This window comes from Maylandia zebra, linkage group LG17 (assembly GCF_041146795.1).
Source record: "Maylandia zebra isolate NMK-2024a linkage group LG17, Mzebra_GT3a, whole genome shotgun sequence".
In the NCBI taxonomy this organism is placed as follows: domain Eukaryota; kingdom Metazoa; phylum Chordata; class Actinopteri; order Cichliformes; family Cichlidae; genus Maylandia; species Maylandia zebra.
Genome location: NC_135183.1, coordinates 13,025,220 through 13,041,916, shown reverse-complemented (window position 1 = coordinate 13,041,916; position 16,697 = coordinate 13,025,220). Strand labels below are relative to the sequence as shown.

Below are 16,697 nucleotides of genomic sequence, written 5' to 3'. Positions count from 1 at the left end.
GACTGACCGGTGCAGCGTCCGCATTACTGCAGCCGCAGCCCCAATCCGTCTGTCGATCTCCAGCTCCCTTCTCCCATCACTCGCGAACAAGACCCCGAGATACTTGAACTCCTCCACTTGGGGCAGGAACTCATCCCCGACCCGGAGTGGGCACTCCACCCTTTTCCGGCTGAGAACCATGGCCTCAGATTTGGAGGTGCTGATCCTCATTCCCGCTGCGTTACACTCGGCTGCGAACCGCTCCAGTGCGAGCTGGAGGCCCTCACCCGATGAAGCCAACAGAACCACATCATCCGCAAAAATCAGAGATGAGATTCTGAGGCCACCAAAGCGAAAGCCCTCCGCCACTTGGCTGCGCCTAGAAATCCTGTCCATAAAAATTATGAACAGAACCGGAGACAAAGGGCAGCCTTGGCGGAGCCCATCACCCACCGGGAACGAGTCCGACTTATTGCCGGCAATGCGAACCAAGCTCTTGCAACGGTTGTATAGGGATTGAATGGCCCGTAGCAATGGGCCAGACACCCCATACTCGCGCAACACCTCCCACAGGACGCCCCGAGGGACACGGTCGAATGCCTTCTCCAGGTCCACAAAACACATGTAGACTGGTTGGGCAAACTCCCATGCACCCTCAAGTATCCTCGAGAGGACAAAGAGCTGGTCCAGTGTTCCGCGACCAGGACGAAAACCGCATTGTTCCTCCTGTATCCGAGGTTCGACTAGCGGACGAACCCTCCTCTCCAGCACCCTGGCATAGACTTTCCCGGGGAGGCTGAGGAGTGTGATCCCCCTGTAGTTGGAACACACCCTCCGGTCCCCCTTCTTGAAGATGGGGACCACCACCCCGGTCTGCCAGTCCACAGGTACTGCCCCTGATCTCCACGCAACATTGCAGAGACGTGTCAACCAAGACAGCCCTACAACGTCCAGAGCCTTCAGGAACTCGGGGCGGACCTCATCGACACCAGGGGCTCTGCCACCAAGGAGTTGTTTAACTGCCTCAGTGACCTCGCCCCCGGAAATCGGTGGGTCACACCCCTCATCCCCAGACTCTGCTTCCTCCCCGGAAGACGTGTCAGTGGGATTAAGGAGGTCCTCGAAGTATTCCTTCCACCGCCCGACAATTTTCTCAGTCGACGTCAACAGCGCTCCGCCAGCACTATACACAGTGCAGGTAGAGCACCGCTTTCCCCTCCTGAGACGCCTGACGGTTTGCCAGAATCTCTTCGAGGCAGTCCGAAAGTCTTTTTCCATGGCCTCTCCGAACTCCTCCCACACCCGAGTTTTTGCTTCAGCCACTGCCCGAGCCGCATTCCGCTTGGCCTGTCGATACCTGTCGGCTGCCTCCGGAGTCCCACAGGCTAACCAAGCCCGATAGGCCTCCTTCTTCAGCCTGGTGGCTCCCTTCACCTCTGGTGTCCACCATTTGGTTCGGGGATTACCACCACGGCAGGCACCAACCACCTTGCGGCCGCAGCTCAATGCAGCAGCTTCGGCAATGGAGACGCTGAACATGGTCCATTCGGACTCAATGTCCCCAGTCTCCCTCGGAATGCTGTTGAAGCTCTGCCGGAGGTGTGCGTTGAAGATCTCGCGGACTGGGGCCTCTGCTAGACGTTCCCAGCACACCCTCACTACGCGTTTAGGTGCACCAGGTCTGTCCAGCGTCCTCCCCCGCCACCTGATCCAACTCACCACCAGGTGGTGATCAGTTGACAGCTCAGCCCCTCTCTTTACCCGAGTGTCCAGAACATATGGTCGCAGGTCTGGTGATACGATTACAAAATCGATCATCGACCTACGGCCTAGAGCATCCTGGTGCCACGTGCACTTATGGACACTCTTATGTTCGAACAGGGTGTTCGTTATGGCCAAACTGTGATTAGCACAGAAGTCCAATAACAAAGCACCGCTCGGGTTCAGATCAGGGAGGCCGTTCCTCCCAATCACGCCCCTCCAGGTCTCGCTGTCGTTACCCACGTGAGCATTGAAGTCTCCCAGCAGGACAACAGAGTCTCCAGGTGGAGCACCTTCCAGCACCCCCCCCAGGGACTCTAAGAAGGCTGGGTACTCTGAACTGCCACTCGGCGCATAAGCGCAGATGACAGTCAGGACCCGTTCCCCGACCCTAAGGCGCAGGGAACAAACCCTCTCGTCCACCGGGAAAAACCCCAACGTACCGGCAGCAAGCCGAGGGGATATAAGAATACCCACCCCAGCCCGCCGCCTCTCACCAGGGGCAACTCCAGACTGAGACAGAGTCCAGCCCCTCTCCAGGAGACTGGTTCCAGAGCCCAGACAATGCGTAGAGGTGAGCCCAACTATATCTAGCCGGTACCTCTCAACCTCACGCACCAACTCAGGCTCCTTCCCCACCAGAGAGGTGACATTCCATGTCCCTATTGCCAGTCTTGGCAGCCGGGGGTCGGTCCGCCAGGGCCTCCGCTCCTGGCCGCCACCCGACTCACAATGCACCCGACCCCTATGGCGCCTCCTGCGGGTGGTGGGCCTGCGGGAGGATGGGCCCATGTCTCCTCTTCGGGCTGTGCCCGGCCGGGCCCCATGGACTAAGGCCCGGCCACCAGACGCTCGCCCTCGGGCACCCTCCCCGGGCCTGGCTCCAGGGCGGGGCCCCGGTAACCCTATCCCGGGCAGGGTAAACTGTTCCCTCGACTTACATCCAGTTATTTTGTATTCATTATTTTGCTGTAACTATTATTTCCACACAGACAGATTAAAAAAAGTGCAGCATTTTAATTACTTGTTGTGTTAAATTTGAATTTAATTTGAATTAAACTGAATGAATGGCTGTATTAGACTTATCAACATGTCTATTTGACCTACAGTGATTTGAGACAGAAAAAATAAATTGACAAGTTGTTTTTTAGTTAGCATGTCTCCACTGTGTTAGAAAGGCTCCAACATGTGATTACTTCTCCAGACAGGTCAAGTTTGAGGAATTTCACTTGAACTGATCAAATATCTGGGTTGTTTACATGCTTTACTGATACATGAAGAATACTGATATTCATCTTCATCTTGAGGGAGCTAAAACTGAATAACATGAGCATGTGATGATTGATTTGCATAGTTATGTCATTATATTATGAGTGAAACCATAGCACTGAATCTGACTGTGGTCCATAAAATCATTGTCATCATGACAATGCCCTAATAAAAGCCCGAGCGATGGTCTAGTCCCTTCAAACACAGTCTTGATTACTGGACTTTATTTAAGAGATAAGATAAGATAAGATAAGACTTTATTGATCCCACAGCGGGGAAATTTTTGCGTCGCCTCAGCTCAGGTACAGATATATGAAGGAAATACAAAAATACAAATAAGTACAATCAATGAAAAAAGTAAGATAATACACTATATACAATGGTAGCATACACAGTATGTGATTATGGATATAGTTGGAAATATGGAAGACATAAACTATATAGCTTGGAAGGTCATGGAAGGTCCATTATGCATGAAGTGGTGACCGTGGATGTTCACAGTGTCCAGTGACTTATGACATCGTGATTGAGGAGTTATAGAGTCTAACTGCTGTTGGGATGAATGATCTGCGAAAGCGCTCCTTCCTGCAGCGAGGGTGTTTCAGTCTCTGACTAAAGGAGCTGCTCAGCCCACTCACATACTCATGCAGTGGGTGATGTGGGTTGTTCATGATGGATGTCAGCTTTACTAACATCCTCTCCTCACCAACCACCTCTACAGACTCCAGGGGACATCCCAGCACAGAGCTAGACCTCTGCACCAGTTTGTCAATCCTGCTCCTGTCCCTGTCCGTGCATCCACTCCCCCAGCAGGCCACTGCATAGAAAAGGGCAGATGCTACCACAGTGTCATAGAATGTCCTTAACAGAGTCCTGCAGACTCCGAAGGACCTCAGTCTCCTCAGCAGGTGGAGTCGACTCTGGCCCTTCTTATACAGGACGTCTGTATTTGTAGTCCAGTCCAGTTTATTGTTGAGGTGAACACCCAGGTATTTATAAGAGTCCACTATCTCAATGTCTTTCCCTTGGATGTTCACCGGTGTTGTAGGGGGTGACTTCCTCCTGAAGTCTATGATCATCTCCTTTGTCTTGCCGGCGTTGATTCGGAGTACGTTGGTCTCACACCAGCCAACAAAGTCACTGATGACCCCCCTGTATTCCTGATCATTCCCGTCTGATACGCATCCAATGATGGCTGTATCATCTGAGAACTTCTGTATATGGCAATCGTCCGAATTATAACAGAAGTCTGAAGTGTAAAGGCTGAACAGGAAAGGTGAGAGAACCGTGCCCTGTGGTGGCCCCGTGCTGCAGATTACCAACTCGGACACAGTCATGGAGCCTCACATACTGTGGTCTGTTGGTAAGGTAGTCGATGGCCCATGCAGTCAGCTGTTTGCCTACTCCGGCTCCCTCCAGCTTCCCTCTCAGTAGTGCAGGTTGGATGGTGTTGAAAGCACTGGAGAAGTCAAAACACATGATCCTCACAGTGCTCCCCGCCTGCTCTAAGTGAGAGAGGGATCGGTGTACCAGGTAGATGACAGCGTCATCCACCCCAATTCCAGAATGGTAGGCGAACTGCAGGGGGTCCATCTCTGAGCCCACCAGTGGCTGAATGTGGTGCAGGATGAGCCTTTTCATGGTCTTCATCAGATGAGAAGTCAAGGCAACAGGCCTGAAGTGGTTGGGCTCCCTGGGGTGTGCGATTTTTGGCACCGGAACCACACAGGAAGTCTTCCACAGTTCAGGAACCCTCTCCAGGCTCAGGCTCAGGTTGAAGATGTACAGGGCCACCTGACAGAGCTGCTCTGCACAGTCCCTGAGCAGTCTGGAGCAGATTCCATCCGGACCTGCTGCCTTCCTTGCCTTCGTCCTCTTGAGCTGATTTCTCACCAGTGTTGTTATGAGAAATCTGTTGTTACAGTGTTGTTATTCGTCACTCCCTCTCCTTTGCCAATTTACTGAGTTGATAAAACTGTCAGTCTGAACACTAACAGAGAGCAAAGGAATCTGTTTCACATACAACCTCCTACTAGTTTGCCCTCCCCACAACTTGGACACTAAGTTTCTGAATAGCTGAATGGGAGGAGGAGGAGGAGGAGGAGGAAGGAGGACACCGCAGAAACTCAAATTGATTGAGTTTTTTTTTTCCAAGTAAGGCCTTACCAGACAGCTGATTGCATTCTGATTTAGGGCCAGGTGATACCAAAGAGAAAGCTGCATGCCCTTCTCTCCCCAGATTCAGACAAACAGTTGATCCGACTGCAGAAAAATGGGCTAAATTTGTTTAAAGTTGCTTTTGGAGATACTTTTGGCAGCTTATCATCTTCATTGATGGTTAGGTCCTGGCTAAATTGCCCATACAGTAAGGAGACTTAATCATAATTGTATTGTTCAGTTTAGAAAATCAAGAAAGAAAAACAGAAGCAAATGTTTTACATGTGCCAGATGAGTTGGATGTGGATCACGTTGGTTGCTGGCACATTGCTGTGGTTGTCATTTGAAGAGAAGAAACTGACTTGTCTACAAACACTGATCTATAGTGAAAACTGCAAAATGAACAGCAGATTGACACTGTTTGGCTTCAAAGCCCATTAGCTAACTTTTAACTTGAAGGCTTTTAACTTGAAGGCAAATCTTCTACATTTCCCAAGTGCTACTACTGCTCGTCTAGTAGTGAGTGAGTGTTTGGCGACAAACATGAAAAATTATAGGCAACCATTAAAATCTGTTAGCACCAGAAGCAAACATTAGCAGGTTTTTAGCACAGCAACCAATTTCTCCCAATGAGAGTATATGAAACTATATACTGAAATTTGGCTTTTAGATAAAAAGCAAAACATAACAAGAGCCAACTTAGCAAAAACTGACTTAAAATACATCTAATGTGTGTGGAGATTCTTCACAGAAATATATTAAACAAGCTGAAAAGATATTTTCATCATGCCTTCTGCCTTTCTTTTAGAGGACAGACGTCTTGTTAGAGATGTAGTAATTGTTGTTCCTTCTTCTGTAATGGACGAATACTCCTCAACTGGAGAATTAGCACCAGCAGTTTTTATTCCCCCAACCTAAACATCATCAGTTTGCAGATGGAAATGGTGATTCATGTGCTTTGTTCAATATGCTTTAAAAATTTGCTGTAGTTTTTGCACATATATACCATCCATTGTATGTAGTCTGTAAATATTTTTGATAAATTACAAGAGGTTTGGTACTTACATATGCAAATGTTACTTTGAACTTATTTAATAGATTTGCTGTTGATTTCTAAACAAATGCAGATTTCATTTTGTCTTTTAAGTGATTGTAAGTATTTTGCTATTTATCATCAAAATTCGACTGCATGCTGTCAGGTATCGATCAAATAGGCAAAAAGTATGAGAAATGCTGTGTACGCACAGAAAAAGTCCATCTCTAAGACCTCAGCATATTTTCAGCCTTCCTGTTGCACACTCGGAATTGGAGTTGTTTATAAACAGGAAACCAGTACTTAAATCATCCAAAAACTCACGTTGGCAGATTTATATAGAAATTAAGCTTCAACTCGGGGTTTGACTTGTTCTCATTAAAATTAAGGTTTCTGCTGTCAGGGCTTAACTTTTAAATTCACCGGAATGAACAAGAACCTTACTTAAGCTAAACTATTTTTGACATTATTATTTCTTCATAATACATAGTCTCACTGGGTATATGGGTAGCAGCAGGTGTCTTCCTCCCCTATTGTTTCTCTGAGAAGCTGCAGTCTGTGATCCCAGTGAACAGCTGTACTGTAACATACCGTGAAACTCCAGACGTGCCAGCCTAAGTCTGTGTGTGTGTGTGTGTGTGTGTATGTGTGTGTATTGAATACTTGCACTCTGCATTCCTGTGGTCAGCATGCCGTTTCTCCAGCAGAGCTGCATGCATCCTTGTGTTTATGTATGTGCGTAGGCTCAGCCTTCTCTGCTAATAATGCACCACACAAAGTTCTTCTTTGTCAGATAAAACATTAGCCCGCTGTATCTTACCTAATTTATTCAGCAGGCTCTGCAGTCTGAGGAAAATATAATCTCCAGATCAGGTTTTATTTTATTGAATAGAATTCATATTTGTTCTAAGCAAGAAGGTATACAGTACACGCATTCACAGTCTGATCCACCTAACCATCACTCACTGTGATCAGAAAAGTGTGTGTGTGTGTGTGTGTGTGTGTGTGTGTGTGTGTGTGTGTGTGTGTGTGTGTGTGTGTGTGTGTGTGTGTGCATGCGTTTGGAGTTGGAGGGGTGGAGGTGCTTGGCAGTTGTGCCCACATGGGCTTGTGCCATTTGGAAAATGTTTTGCATGGTTTAATGGTAAACTGAAGAGGCTTTGTTCAAGTGAGAGCAAAACAGTGCACAGGAAAACGCTAAAGGAAAAAAAGTCATCCTAAAGTTTCAATGCATAGTTTGTTCAGCAACTGAATTGGTTACTAACCAAGTTTAGCATATCACGCTAAGAGCTGAAAGTGACGAAATGAACAAATTTACAGTGCAACAGGGAAGGAACTGAAACACAAAATGTCATGTGAAAACTTGAGCTCTTTTGGTCTGGACCAAAGTGATGGACCCACCAATATAACTCTGGTATCTTGAGCTACTGTTTTAGGAACAGAAACATATTTTTCTGTAAATAAACTTTAAGCAGCTAGAAGTTACATGTTTCCTGACTTCTTTTTAATAAAGCACAACATTCAAAGACTAAAACTATTTTTTCTGTTCAGCAGTTCAGGGTAAATAACTGTATTTTACCATCTTAATCAAAAACAATAATAATAATAATTATTGAATGGTGATTTTAGTCAGAAGTATACTTGATTATTGATTGATTAATGTATTTAGCAAATTAGCAAAAGACCATTTTTCACCTGAACATGAGTAAGGATGACACAAGGAATCTGATTAAATCATTAGTTCCAGCAAATAACTGAGACTTCTAGCTGCCATTGATAGTAATGACTCTTGTTTACTGTGAGCGGAAACATGAACCAGTGTGAACCACAGGTTGCTGAGAGTGGAGGTTGGCTCAGCAGTTTGGATTTGACAAAGATTTTGTTGCTTTTTCTGTTTCAAATGAAGAAATGACTATCCTTCCCAAAACATCATCTTCTTCTTTTAACCCACACTATTAACATAAGTTGATGTCTTACATGCCAACACTTTTTTTTCTTTCTTTTTTTTTTGAGCATCAAATTTTCATCATTTTACTTAAACCACCAGAGTGTATAGTATCTGGCAAACCTGGATGGTTACACTGTCCATTTAGTTTGTTGTGGAGTATATTTGACTCTAGACTTCATTGGCAACATTCAGTCCATTAATTTATACATTTTTTTCTATTGTATGTCTATGTCTGCCTTTATTTGGATGATAGCTGTGATCTTCCTGGACTTGGATGAAAGCTGTCTATCAAAATTCAGTGGACAGATGTTTCACACATAATTCCTTTCAGCTCCTCTTTCCTGGAGTTATGTTTCTTTCTGCTTTACCTTCTTCCAAGCTTCTTTAGACTGGCAAGATTCATTGTATTGTACATTTATAAATATCATCTTCCTGCATCTTTTGCACTCAAGCAGCCTCCTGCCTACACACTCTGTTACAGTTAGCACTAAGCTTGCTCTTGTTATACCTTCTGCACCTGTGATTTAGCTTATGTTTATTTATTCAGTAGATGCTTCAAGTGAATCCATGTTGAATGAGACACAATCCAAATAAAAATGTGTTCATGGACTTCAGTCTATCCGGAAAGATAAATGCAGATTAACTCACCTTTGTTGCTTGGAAATTGTGCTCTGGGTTCTGTAGTTTCGGTGTATCCAGTCTGTTTGTATGTAATTATACATAAGGTTATATCCTATGATTTGACTAATAGAATAATACAGTTGGTCTAAGGTGTTATATTTTTGTATCTTTAAAACAACTGAGGAGATTCACCAAAGCCCAGTACTACATGAACAAGCTTTATTTTGAACTGAGAATCATTCAAACATGAACAAAGCAAAGAATCAGTAAGTGGAGAATTTTATTCTTAAGAGCATATATATATATATATATATATATATATATATATATATGCTCTTAAAGATACATGTCCTGTCCTGCAATGCAGTCTTATAAGAAACTTGTAAAGAAATATATTGCATGAAAAATCAGTTTTCTATTTTCATGCGTAGCACAGGTTGGGTTTTTTTCATCTTTAATTTGTACCTTCCTGAAAGTGTGTAGCTATGGATACTGTGTAGCATAGCTGCTGCCAGTGAAAGGTGTAAAGCAGGCTGTGGATTCAGTCACAGAGCAGAATCTAAGGTCAGAGGTCAGGTTGGGGTCAGCTGGTGTTGCCACACGTATGGCTGTTCTGTAATTAAGCAAACATGCTGGGATGAGGGGAGATGAGCCACAGATGTGAAAAATCACGGTGAAGATAATCGACCGTGGGAACGGTGGGGAGATGAGAATTGGCTGCATTCCTGGAATCATCCCCAGAGAGGAATATAGACAGTGACTGTGGGAATGGCTGCTGCTCTCCCTTCAGTGTGTTCCCCGTAAGAGACAACGACACCAACACAGCCCGGGATTATCTTTGCTTTCTGAACTGCACATTATCGCTTATGTGTGTACATGTGCGTGTGTGTTTGTGTGCGCCTGGTTTTATTTATGTAACTTTTTGTGCACTGAGCTCTTGACCTTTAACCTTCGAGAGTTCAATTTGAGTGTCAACTGTTACTGTTTGGTGTATCGGATACTGTGTGGGAATGTGGTGTTTGTCAATAAGTACATTTCTTTACATATTTATCCATCTCATATTTCTGATACTGCACCACATTTCAGTGATTGGTGTCGCACTTATTCCTCTACAAAAACTGATTCACAGAAGATTGTTTCTTAATTTTCAGGCAACATACCAACTATTTCATGGTGTTAGGTTTTCAGGAAGAAGGGTTCACTGTTTTTCCTTCATTCTTTTAATTTTTCAAAAATAATTTAGATATTTAAATTCTTAGTTGTGCTGAACAATTAATTTGAAGAGGTCCCTTTTGACTCTAAGTATCTGATGTGGGTGCTTTTGCAATAAGTAATGATATTATAACACTAATCTATTATTTTTTTTGCATGAACTACTTTTATCTTTAACTTTTATTAGTATATTTTCTGGACTGTGATGCACTTTTCCTTGTAACATAAAATAGCATCTTTGCATATGCAAGAACCCATTTGTTTTCTCTAAGACCTGCAGACAAATAGCTGTGATGAATAAGCATTCAGATATGACTCTGTAAAAGTCACTCTGCAACACAAACAAAAGCCCTTCAAAACTCTGTAAGAAAAGGAAGCCGTTTTAGCCGAAGCACAGGTAGCTGTACCTAGCTTCTATTCAAATTTTGTTATTTGTCAGACGCGTTTAGAAATTCAGTCACCAACTGACCAGAGAAGTGCCAGTTCAAGTGGCACCAGTTTCTAGTTTAAAGCATACAAAATAAACTTTTTGATATGTTTGAAAGGAGCCATTACCACAGCAGCTGCCATTATATTGACACTTTACATTTAAACTTTAGGACATTTGTTATGCCATACAGAGTGTTGGCACTGTAAAAATGTATGTGAACATTAAGCTGTGGGAAATTCATAGCATCATGGCAAGAAGCCATAGCATTTCACTAGTGGCTGATGAAAAATACGCTCATTATTTGCTATATTACTCCTGGATTTAATTTAGAAATGTTCCTTTATACCACTATGTTTTTTGTTTGTTTTTGTTTTTTTTGTTGATATGCACCAGAATCCAGACACGGTTAGTTAATAATAACAGGACTTGTCACCCAGAGAGTTGATATTGTCTTTTAGGTAACCTTAGGAATTTAAGGACAGAGAACATGTAAGCTAGTTAACTTTAAGTTTTACTCTTTAAACTGTTGCACAGTTTATTCTGTCACACACACACGGTGTACTTTACACACTGGGCCTTATTTGTAACAAATTCTTTGAATTCATTAACTCACTGTCAGCATGTAGGATTATATAATCCACTTGAGATGATGCCGCTTGTCCAGTATGATCACAAACAAAGCTCAGTCAAAATGCCTCCATCTACCAGTACTTGAATGGAGAGAACGAGCGGAAGAGAGGAAGGGGGAGGTGGGGGGGGGGGGGGGGGGGGGGGGGGGCAGCCAGCCAAACAAGGAGCTCTTTATAGTGACTGACTATTTTCTCGGTGACTCATCGTAGTTCACAGTCCTGTCTGCAGTCTGAGGAAGCCTGCCCTCATGTTTGCTGAATGACACACTGCATGATCAGAATGCCCAGTGTGGATGTTTGGAGTGACCCCCATCTCTCCTGGAACACACACACAGACACACACACACTGTCAATTCACAGAAATGTACTTTCTTGGCAGACTGGCTCCGATAACCTCTCCCTAACTCTCTTCTGTATGTGCGATTTGAGTTTTAACTGAATGTTAGTCCCGATGGTTACACAGAATTTTTTCTTAAACAGAGCTTAAAAAATGGTCAGTTTGGTAAAGTCAGCACTACCGAAACATCAGCCATGTATCCTTTACTTTTAGCTCTTTTACGTAGCAACTTAATTAAAAACAGAAGCCATGTGGGCCTGTTATGTTTTCCTCATTTTCTGTGATAGTCTGGCCATTTAGCAATCCAAGGTGATAGTCCATCCCAGCAGTACTGAGCAATTGCTAATTCACATTATCGATAGTCAACCAAGAAAAACCACAAGTTTGACCTTACCTACATCTTTAGCACAACAACTATAGACTGGAACATTTACAAATACAGTATGTATCTTGGCCAAACTGTTGTGAACTACAACCTCAGCTGTGTGCATGTGTCTGTGCAACAACGTGATTGGCTCATATATTTTTGTAGTTCAGCTGTTAATTGGTTGTCTTGGGCGAAGAAAAGGAGAGTCAGCTTTCTCTTTATCAATGCAGAATTCTCCCAGAGATTTCTAACTGGGATTTGTTGAGTGTCCAACAAAATAACCAAGTGCTGTTCAAACCTTCTGTTTGCAAAAGGCAGCCAATCAGAATAAAGTTGGCTTAAAGGTTGTGTGATCTTAATATATGGTACTGTGTGACGTGAGGTGCGCAAGATTCAGTTTAGGACAAACAAAAATTATTTTGGATCATGAATCATGCAAAGCTAGTCTACTAGAGTCCAAGAATAAAATATAACAACGGAAATCTACACAATCTAAACAAGTCTCCATAAAAGGTGAGAACAAATAAATAAATAAATAATAAATACTTTAATATACTTTAAAGAATTATTCCTTATATGAACAGTTTCTGTCAAACCTCAACAGGTGTGTTTCAACTCTCAGTCTATAATCCAAACAAAGGTAGGGTCCCAAACAAAAGCTTAAACAAGCACCAGTTAGCAGTGATTTTGTGGGCTAGTTTCTGGAACTACGTCGAACCCTCGTATGTTTTTTTTTTTTTTTTTTTGGACACTAAACACAGTAGAATAGCAGTTGCTTCATTTTGTATTCCTTTTTTTTTTTCCAGATTCCCGGAGTTTCCTGGACAGCATGAACCACGGCAGCAGCTCCACAGAGGGAGAGATATTCAGATCAGACGTTCCTGCTTCCTGTCAGAGGATCTTTGGCTCCATGTGCTCAGTGTCATCGGGCAGCCACCTCCCACACGCAGACAGGTACACAGACACTTCCATACCCATACTCACCGGGTATGTTTCCAACGAGCAGTTTTGAATGACCATATGAATGCTGGGTAGAATCATTTCTGAAGTTTTACAGCTGCAAATGCTGTAAGTCTCCATTCCTACCACACCCCAAAAGCACAAAGGTGTTCTTTTGAGTTCAGATCTGGTCCAGCCACAGAAGCACATTTTCATGCTCAAGGAACCAGTTTAGGATGAATGAAAATAGCCAATATAACATGATGCACATAGTCAATAACGATACATGCTAAATGTAAACAAACTGATTGTGGCTTTTGAGACATGATTGATTGGTTGATAAGAAGCCTAAATTCGCATATCTGCAAAGGGTGGGTTGACAGCATTTTAAAGGCTGTGGCTTAAGAACAGGATGTCACTCCAGATCATAGGCCTGTGAAGGCAGAAGCCAATACTTTTGGCAATATAGTGTATGTTGGCTGTAACACTTCACACTGATGCACTGCCTGACCTTGTGTTTTTCTTTTGTCTTTTTTACGTGTATGCTTTAAATTCCACATCATAACCTTCTCTCCCACAGCTCCACTCCTCCTCCAGTGTGGCACGACCATACTTCAAACTCCCTGAACTCCCCGTATCCTTCCCAGCCATCACCTCCTCTATCTCTCAACTCTCCCAATGCCCACAGTTCTCCTCATGGGCCCGCAGGGGCCCACAGGGGGAGGGACAGCACAGACTTGTCCTCATTATTGTTGGGGAATGGTGGCCTGGAGGAGAGCCTGCTGGAGGCAATGGAGGGCCTTGGTAGTTTTAACCTGTTTGGAGAGGAGGGCCTTGCTCCACTGTTGCCTGAGAAAAGAAGGGGAGGTGAAGGGGGAGAGCTTAGCTCCCGCTCCCCTTCACTGAGTGGATATTCTAGCCCTCGTAGTGGAAGCAGTCTCAGCATCCCTTTCTCATCTTCCATGACCCCTGACCCCTTAAGAGGAATCAGTGGGGCCTCGTCACCTGGAGCAGGTAAACAGTCCCACATAGATTCTCTGAATGTGTCACTGATAATTTATTTTCTCTGATCCTGACATGAACATTTCAAACTATAAAGATAGCTTTGTAAAACTCATCACCCCAAACCCAGTCTTACTATTAACAACTTTTTGAACCAGAACCACACAAATGCAGCAAGCATCCTAAACTGAAGATGACTTTCATTTCCTTGACCAGATACATCAGACTGTGCACTACACCAATTGGCTTTCTTGAACTGTCCTTGTCAAATCAAACATCCAAAGCTATCCTTTTGGTTTATTGAGCTGGGGTTGTTACAGGATATGGTAAAAACAGGAGAGATTTATATTACAAAGTTGATCCAGTGGGACATTTTATGCTTCCACCTCAGGATTGAAGGTGGATTCTAATATCAAAAGAATCTTTGTTTACATTAAAGTAAAACAGAAAATGCTTCACTGAGTTGACAACAATTAAAGGAGAAAAAAGGCTAAATGCACACATCAGGGAAAGCACCAAATAACAACAGTCACTTCAAGGTGCTTTATATTGTAAGGCAAAGACCCTACAAATAATAGAGAGAAAATCCAACAATAAGATGACTCGCTTTGTGCAAGCACTTGGTGACGATGGGAAGGAAAAACTCCCTTTTAACAGGAAGAAACCTCCAGCAGAACCAGGGCTCAAGGAGGAGTGGCTATCTGCTATGACCACTTGGAGGTGAGAGAAGAGAGACAGAACAAAACCGATGCTTTGGAAGAGAACCAGAGGTTAATAATAACTAATAAATGAATGCAGAGAGGATTGTAAACACATAGTGGGTGAGAAAGGTAGTGAAGAAGAAACACTTCTGCATTAAGGAAAAGCCCCTGGTAGCCTACAGCTATTGCAGTGTAACTAAGAGAGGATTCAGGGTCATCTGATCCAGCTCTGACTATATGTTTTATCAAAAAGGAAGCTGGTTCCACAGCAGAGCGGCCTAAAAGCTGAAGGCTCCGCCTCCCATTCTTCTTTTAAATGTCATAGGAATAGAGGGAGCAACAGTAATAGTGATCCAGACGTCTGAGAGCAGTCTGTGCTCTGTTGGGGTGATGTTGTGGTACTATGAGGTCTTTAAGATAAGATGGGCACTTCTCCTCATTTACAATGAGAAGTGTTTTTCGAAAGCTCAAATATGTCAAAACAGGCATCACTAAATTGAACAGCTAGCTAATTAAGGTGTAAGAGTGTTTGAAATGTAATAACAAAGAGCCCAAAATATATATGTATAATACATGTATAATGTAAAGCTGTTTTCAGAGTCAAATCTGGAAGACAGAATTTGTTTCATAATGATATCCCATTACTATCTGTCCAGCATAGTCACTCAGTTCAGGGAGAAAAAGCTGAGTCACTCACAGGTCTTTTGCCTTTTCAATCCAATTAGCTAATTTCATGTTCTATATTATAATATGTTAAAATGATCAAGGCTCTTTAGGAACATGATTCAAACGTGACCACATGTTGGCTGTTAACTTACCGTTGGTCACTAGTTAGGTTTTGTTATAGAAAGAGTAAGAGCAATCTTAATCTAAGTTGCAAAGTGGTGGCACCAAAAATCACGAATCAGGCTAACTGAAGATATTTTTGTCTGTGTGGCTACACGATGTGCTCACCCTTTAACTGTGAGTCTGGTCATATTTGGCTCAAAGTTGGTGTGAAACCTAACAGAGAGCTTTAACCTGTGTCTTGCAGACTCTGGCAGTAAGCAGGACACTGTGAAGTTTGTTCAGGACACTTCCAAGTTCTGGTACAAGCCCGACATTTCCAGAGACCAAGGTAAATATTGGTCTTGGACCACAGTGGTTAATGGCCACTTGTGAGAAGATAATACACCCTCGTGCAAAGGTTTCCTCTATGTACAATGCAGACTGAGTCTAACTTTAGCTTATCTCTGCTTCCTCCTTCTGTTGACCTACTGAACAGCCATCGCGGTGCTGAAGGACAAAGAGCCGGGTTCGTTCATTGTCAGAGACAGCCATTCATTTCGTGGCGCATACGGTTTGGCCATGAAGGTGGCTACACCTCCTCCAACAGTGATACAGAGCAAAAAAGGTGGGTTGAATGCCATGTTCTGCATACACAAACTTTCTGTGAGCTGCCAAGAGAGCACTGCAAAAATGATATTTAAAGGTGCAAACCTCAGCACTGTGAGTCAGCTAAATGGGAGTGTGCTTCCTAGTATTTTGGACTTTTATCACTATTTTAATTTACAGTTCATGTTAATTAAATATTAACCTTTGATGTAATTTATAGATATGAATAAACTAAGCCATGAGGCCATGTTTTGCAGGAGGAGATCTGTCTAATGAGCTGGTGAGACACTTCCTGATAGAGTGCACACAGAAAGGTGTTCGGCTTAAAGGATGCCCCAATGAGCCTTACTTTGGTGAGAAACATTTCACACGCTATGATCCAGATTAAATACCCAAGTAAAACATAACAGCCTTGACCTGATCAAAGTCTAACGACAGCTAGGAGAGCAGCATGCTTCCTCATAGCTGTTTATAGTCCATCCCAGGTCATAACAGACAAGCACCATGCTGCCCCCTACTGGTCATAACACTGGAGTGCAGCTGACTCATCTCAATAGTCATACGCATGATGATTTTTGTTGACAGGAAGTCTCACAGCGCTGGTGTGTCAACACTCCATCACGCCACTGGCTCTGCCCTGTAAACTCATTCTGCCTGACAAAGGTAACGAAATATAAATTTATATCACAGAATGGGAACACAAGTGGAGCAGGGAATCGATTACCTCAGTCAGTTAAGCACAGGATATTACAAAAGGGGCACTGCAATGAAGATGCTTTAAATACAGTACTGTGCAAAACTCCCTGAGCGTTTTCAGAGCAAGTTTTTTCTATCATAAAAAGTCACTGCTTTTCCTAAATGTTTTCATTCTTTGTTTGACATCTGTATATGAAAAAGGACTTCACAAAACAGTGCAGTAAATACCTAAATACATTTCC

At 43.4% G+C, this 16,697-nt stretch overlaps 1 protein-coding gene across 4 annotated transcripts in view; it reads left to right on the top strand.

Annotated features, from left to right (window-relative positions):
• tns3.2 (tensin 3, tandem duplicate 2) overlaps positions 1 to 16,697 on the top strand; it is a 58,559-nt gene that overhangs the window by 38,568 nt on the left and 3,294 nt on the right. For all 4 annotated transcript variants that reach the window (XM_004571740.3, XM_004571739.3, XM_076875440.1 and 1 more), the window contains 6 exons: positions 12,550 to 12,697; positions 13,263 to 13,696; positions 15,419 to 15,502; positions 15,650 to 15,778; positions 16,017 to 16,112; positions 16,345 to 16,422. In XM_004571740.3, the coding sequence (XP_004571797.1) occupies positions 12,550 to 12,697; positions 13,263 to 13,696; positions 15,419 to 15,502; positions 15,650 to 15,778; positions 16,017 to 16,112; positions 16,345 to 16,422 (969 nt within the window). The remainder of the gene's footprint in view (positions 1 to 12,549; positions 12,698 to 13,262; positions 13,697 to 15,418; positions 15,503 to 15,649; positions 15,779 to 16,016; positions 16,113 to 16,344; positions 16,423 to 16,697) is intronic.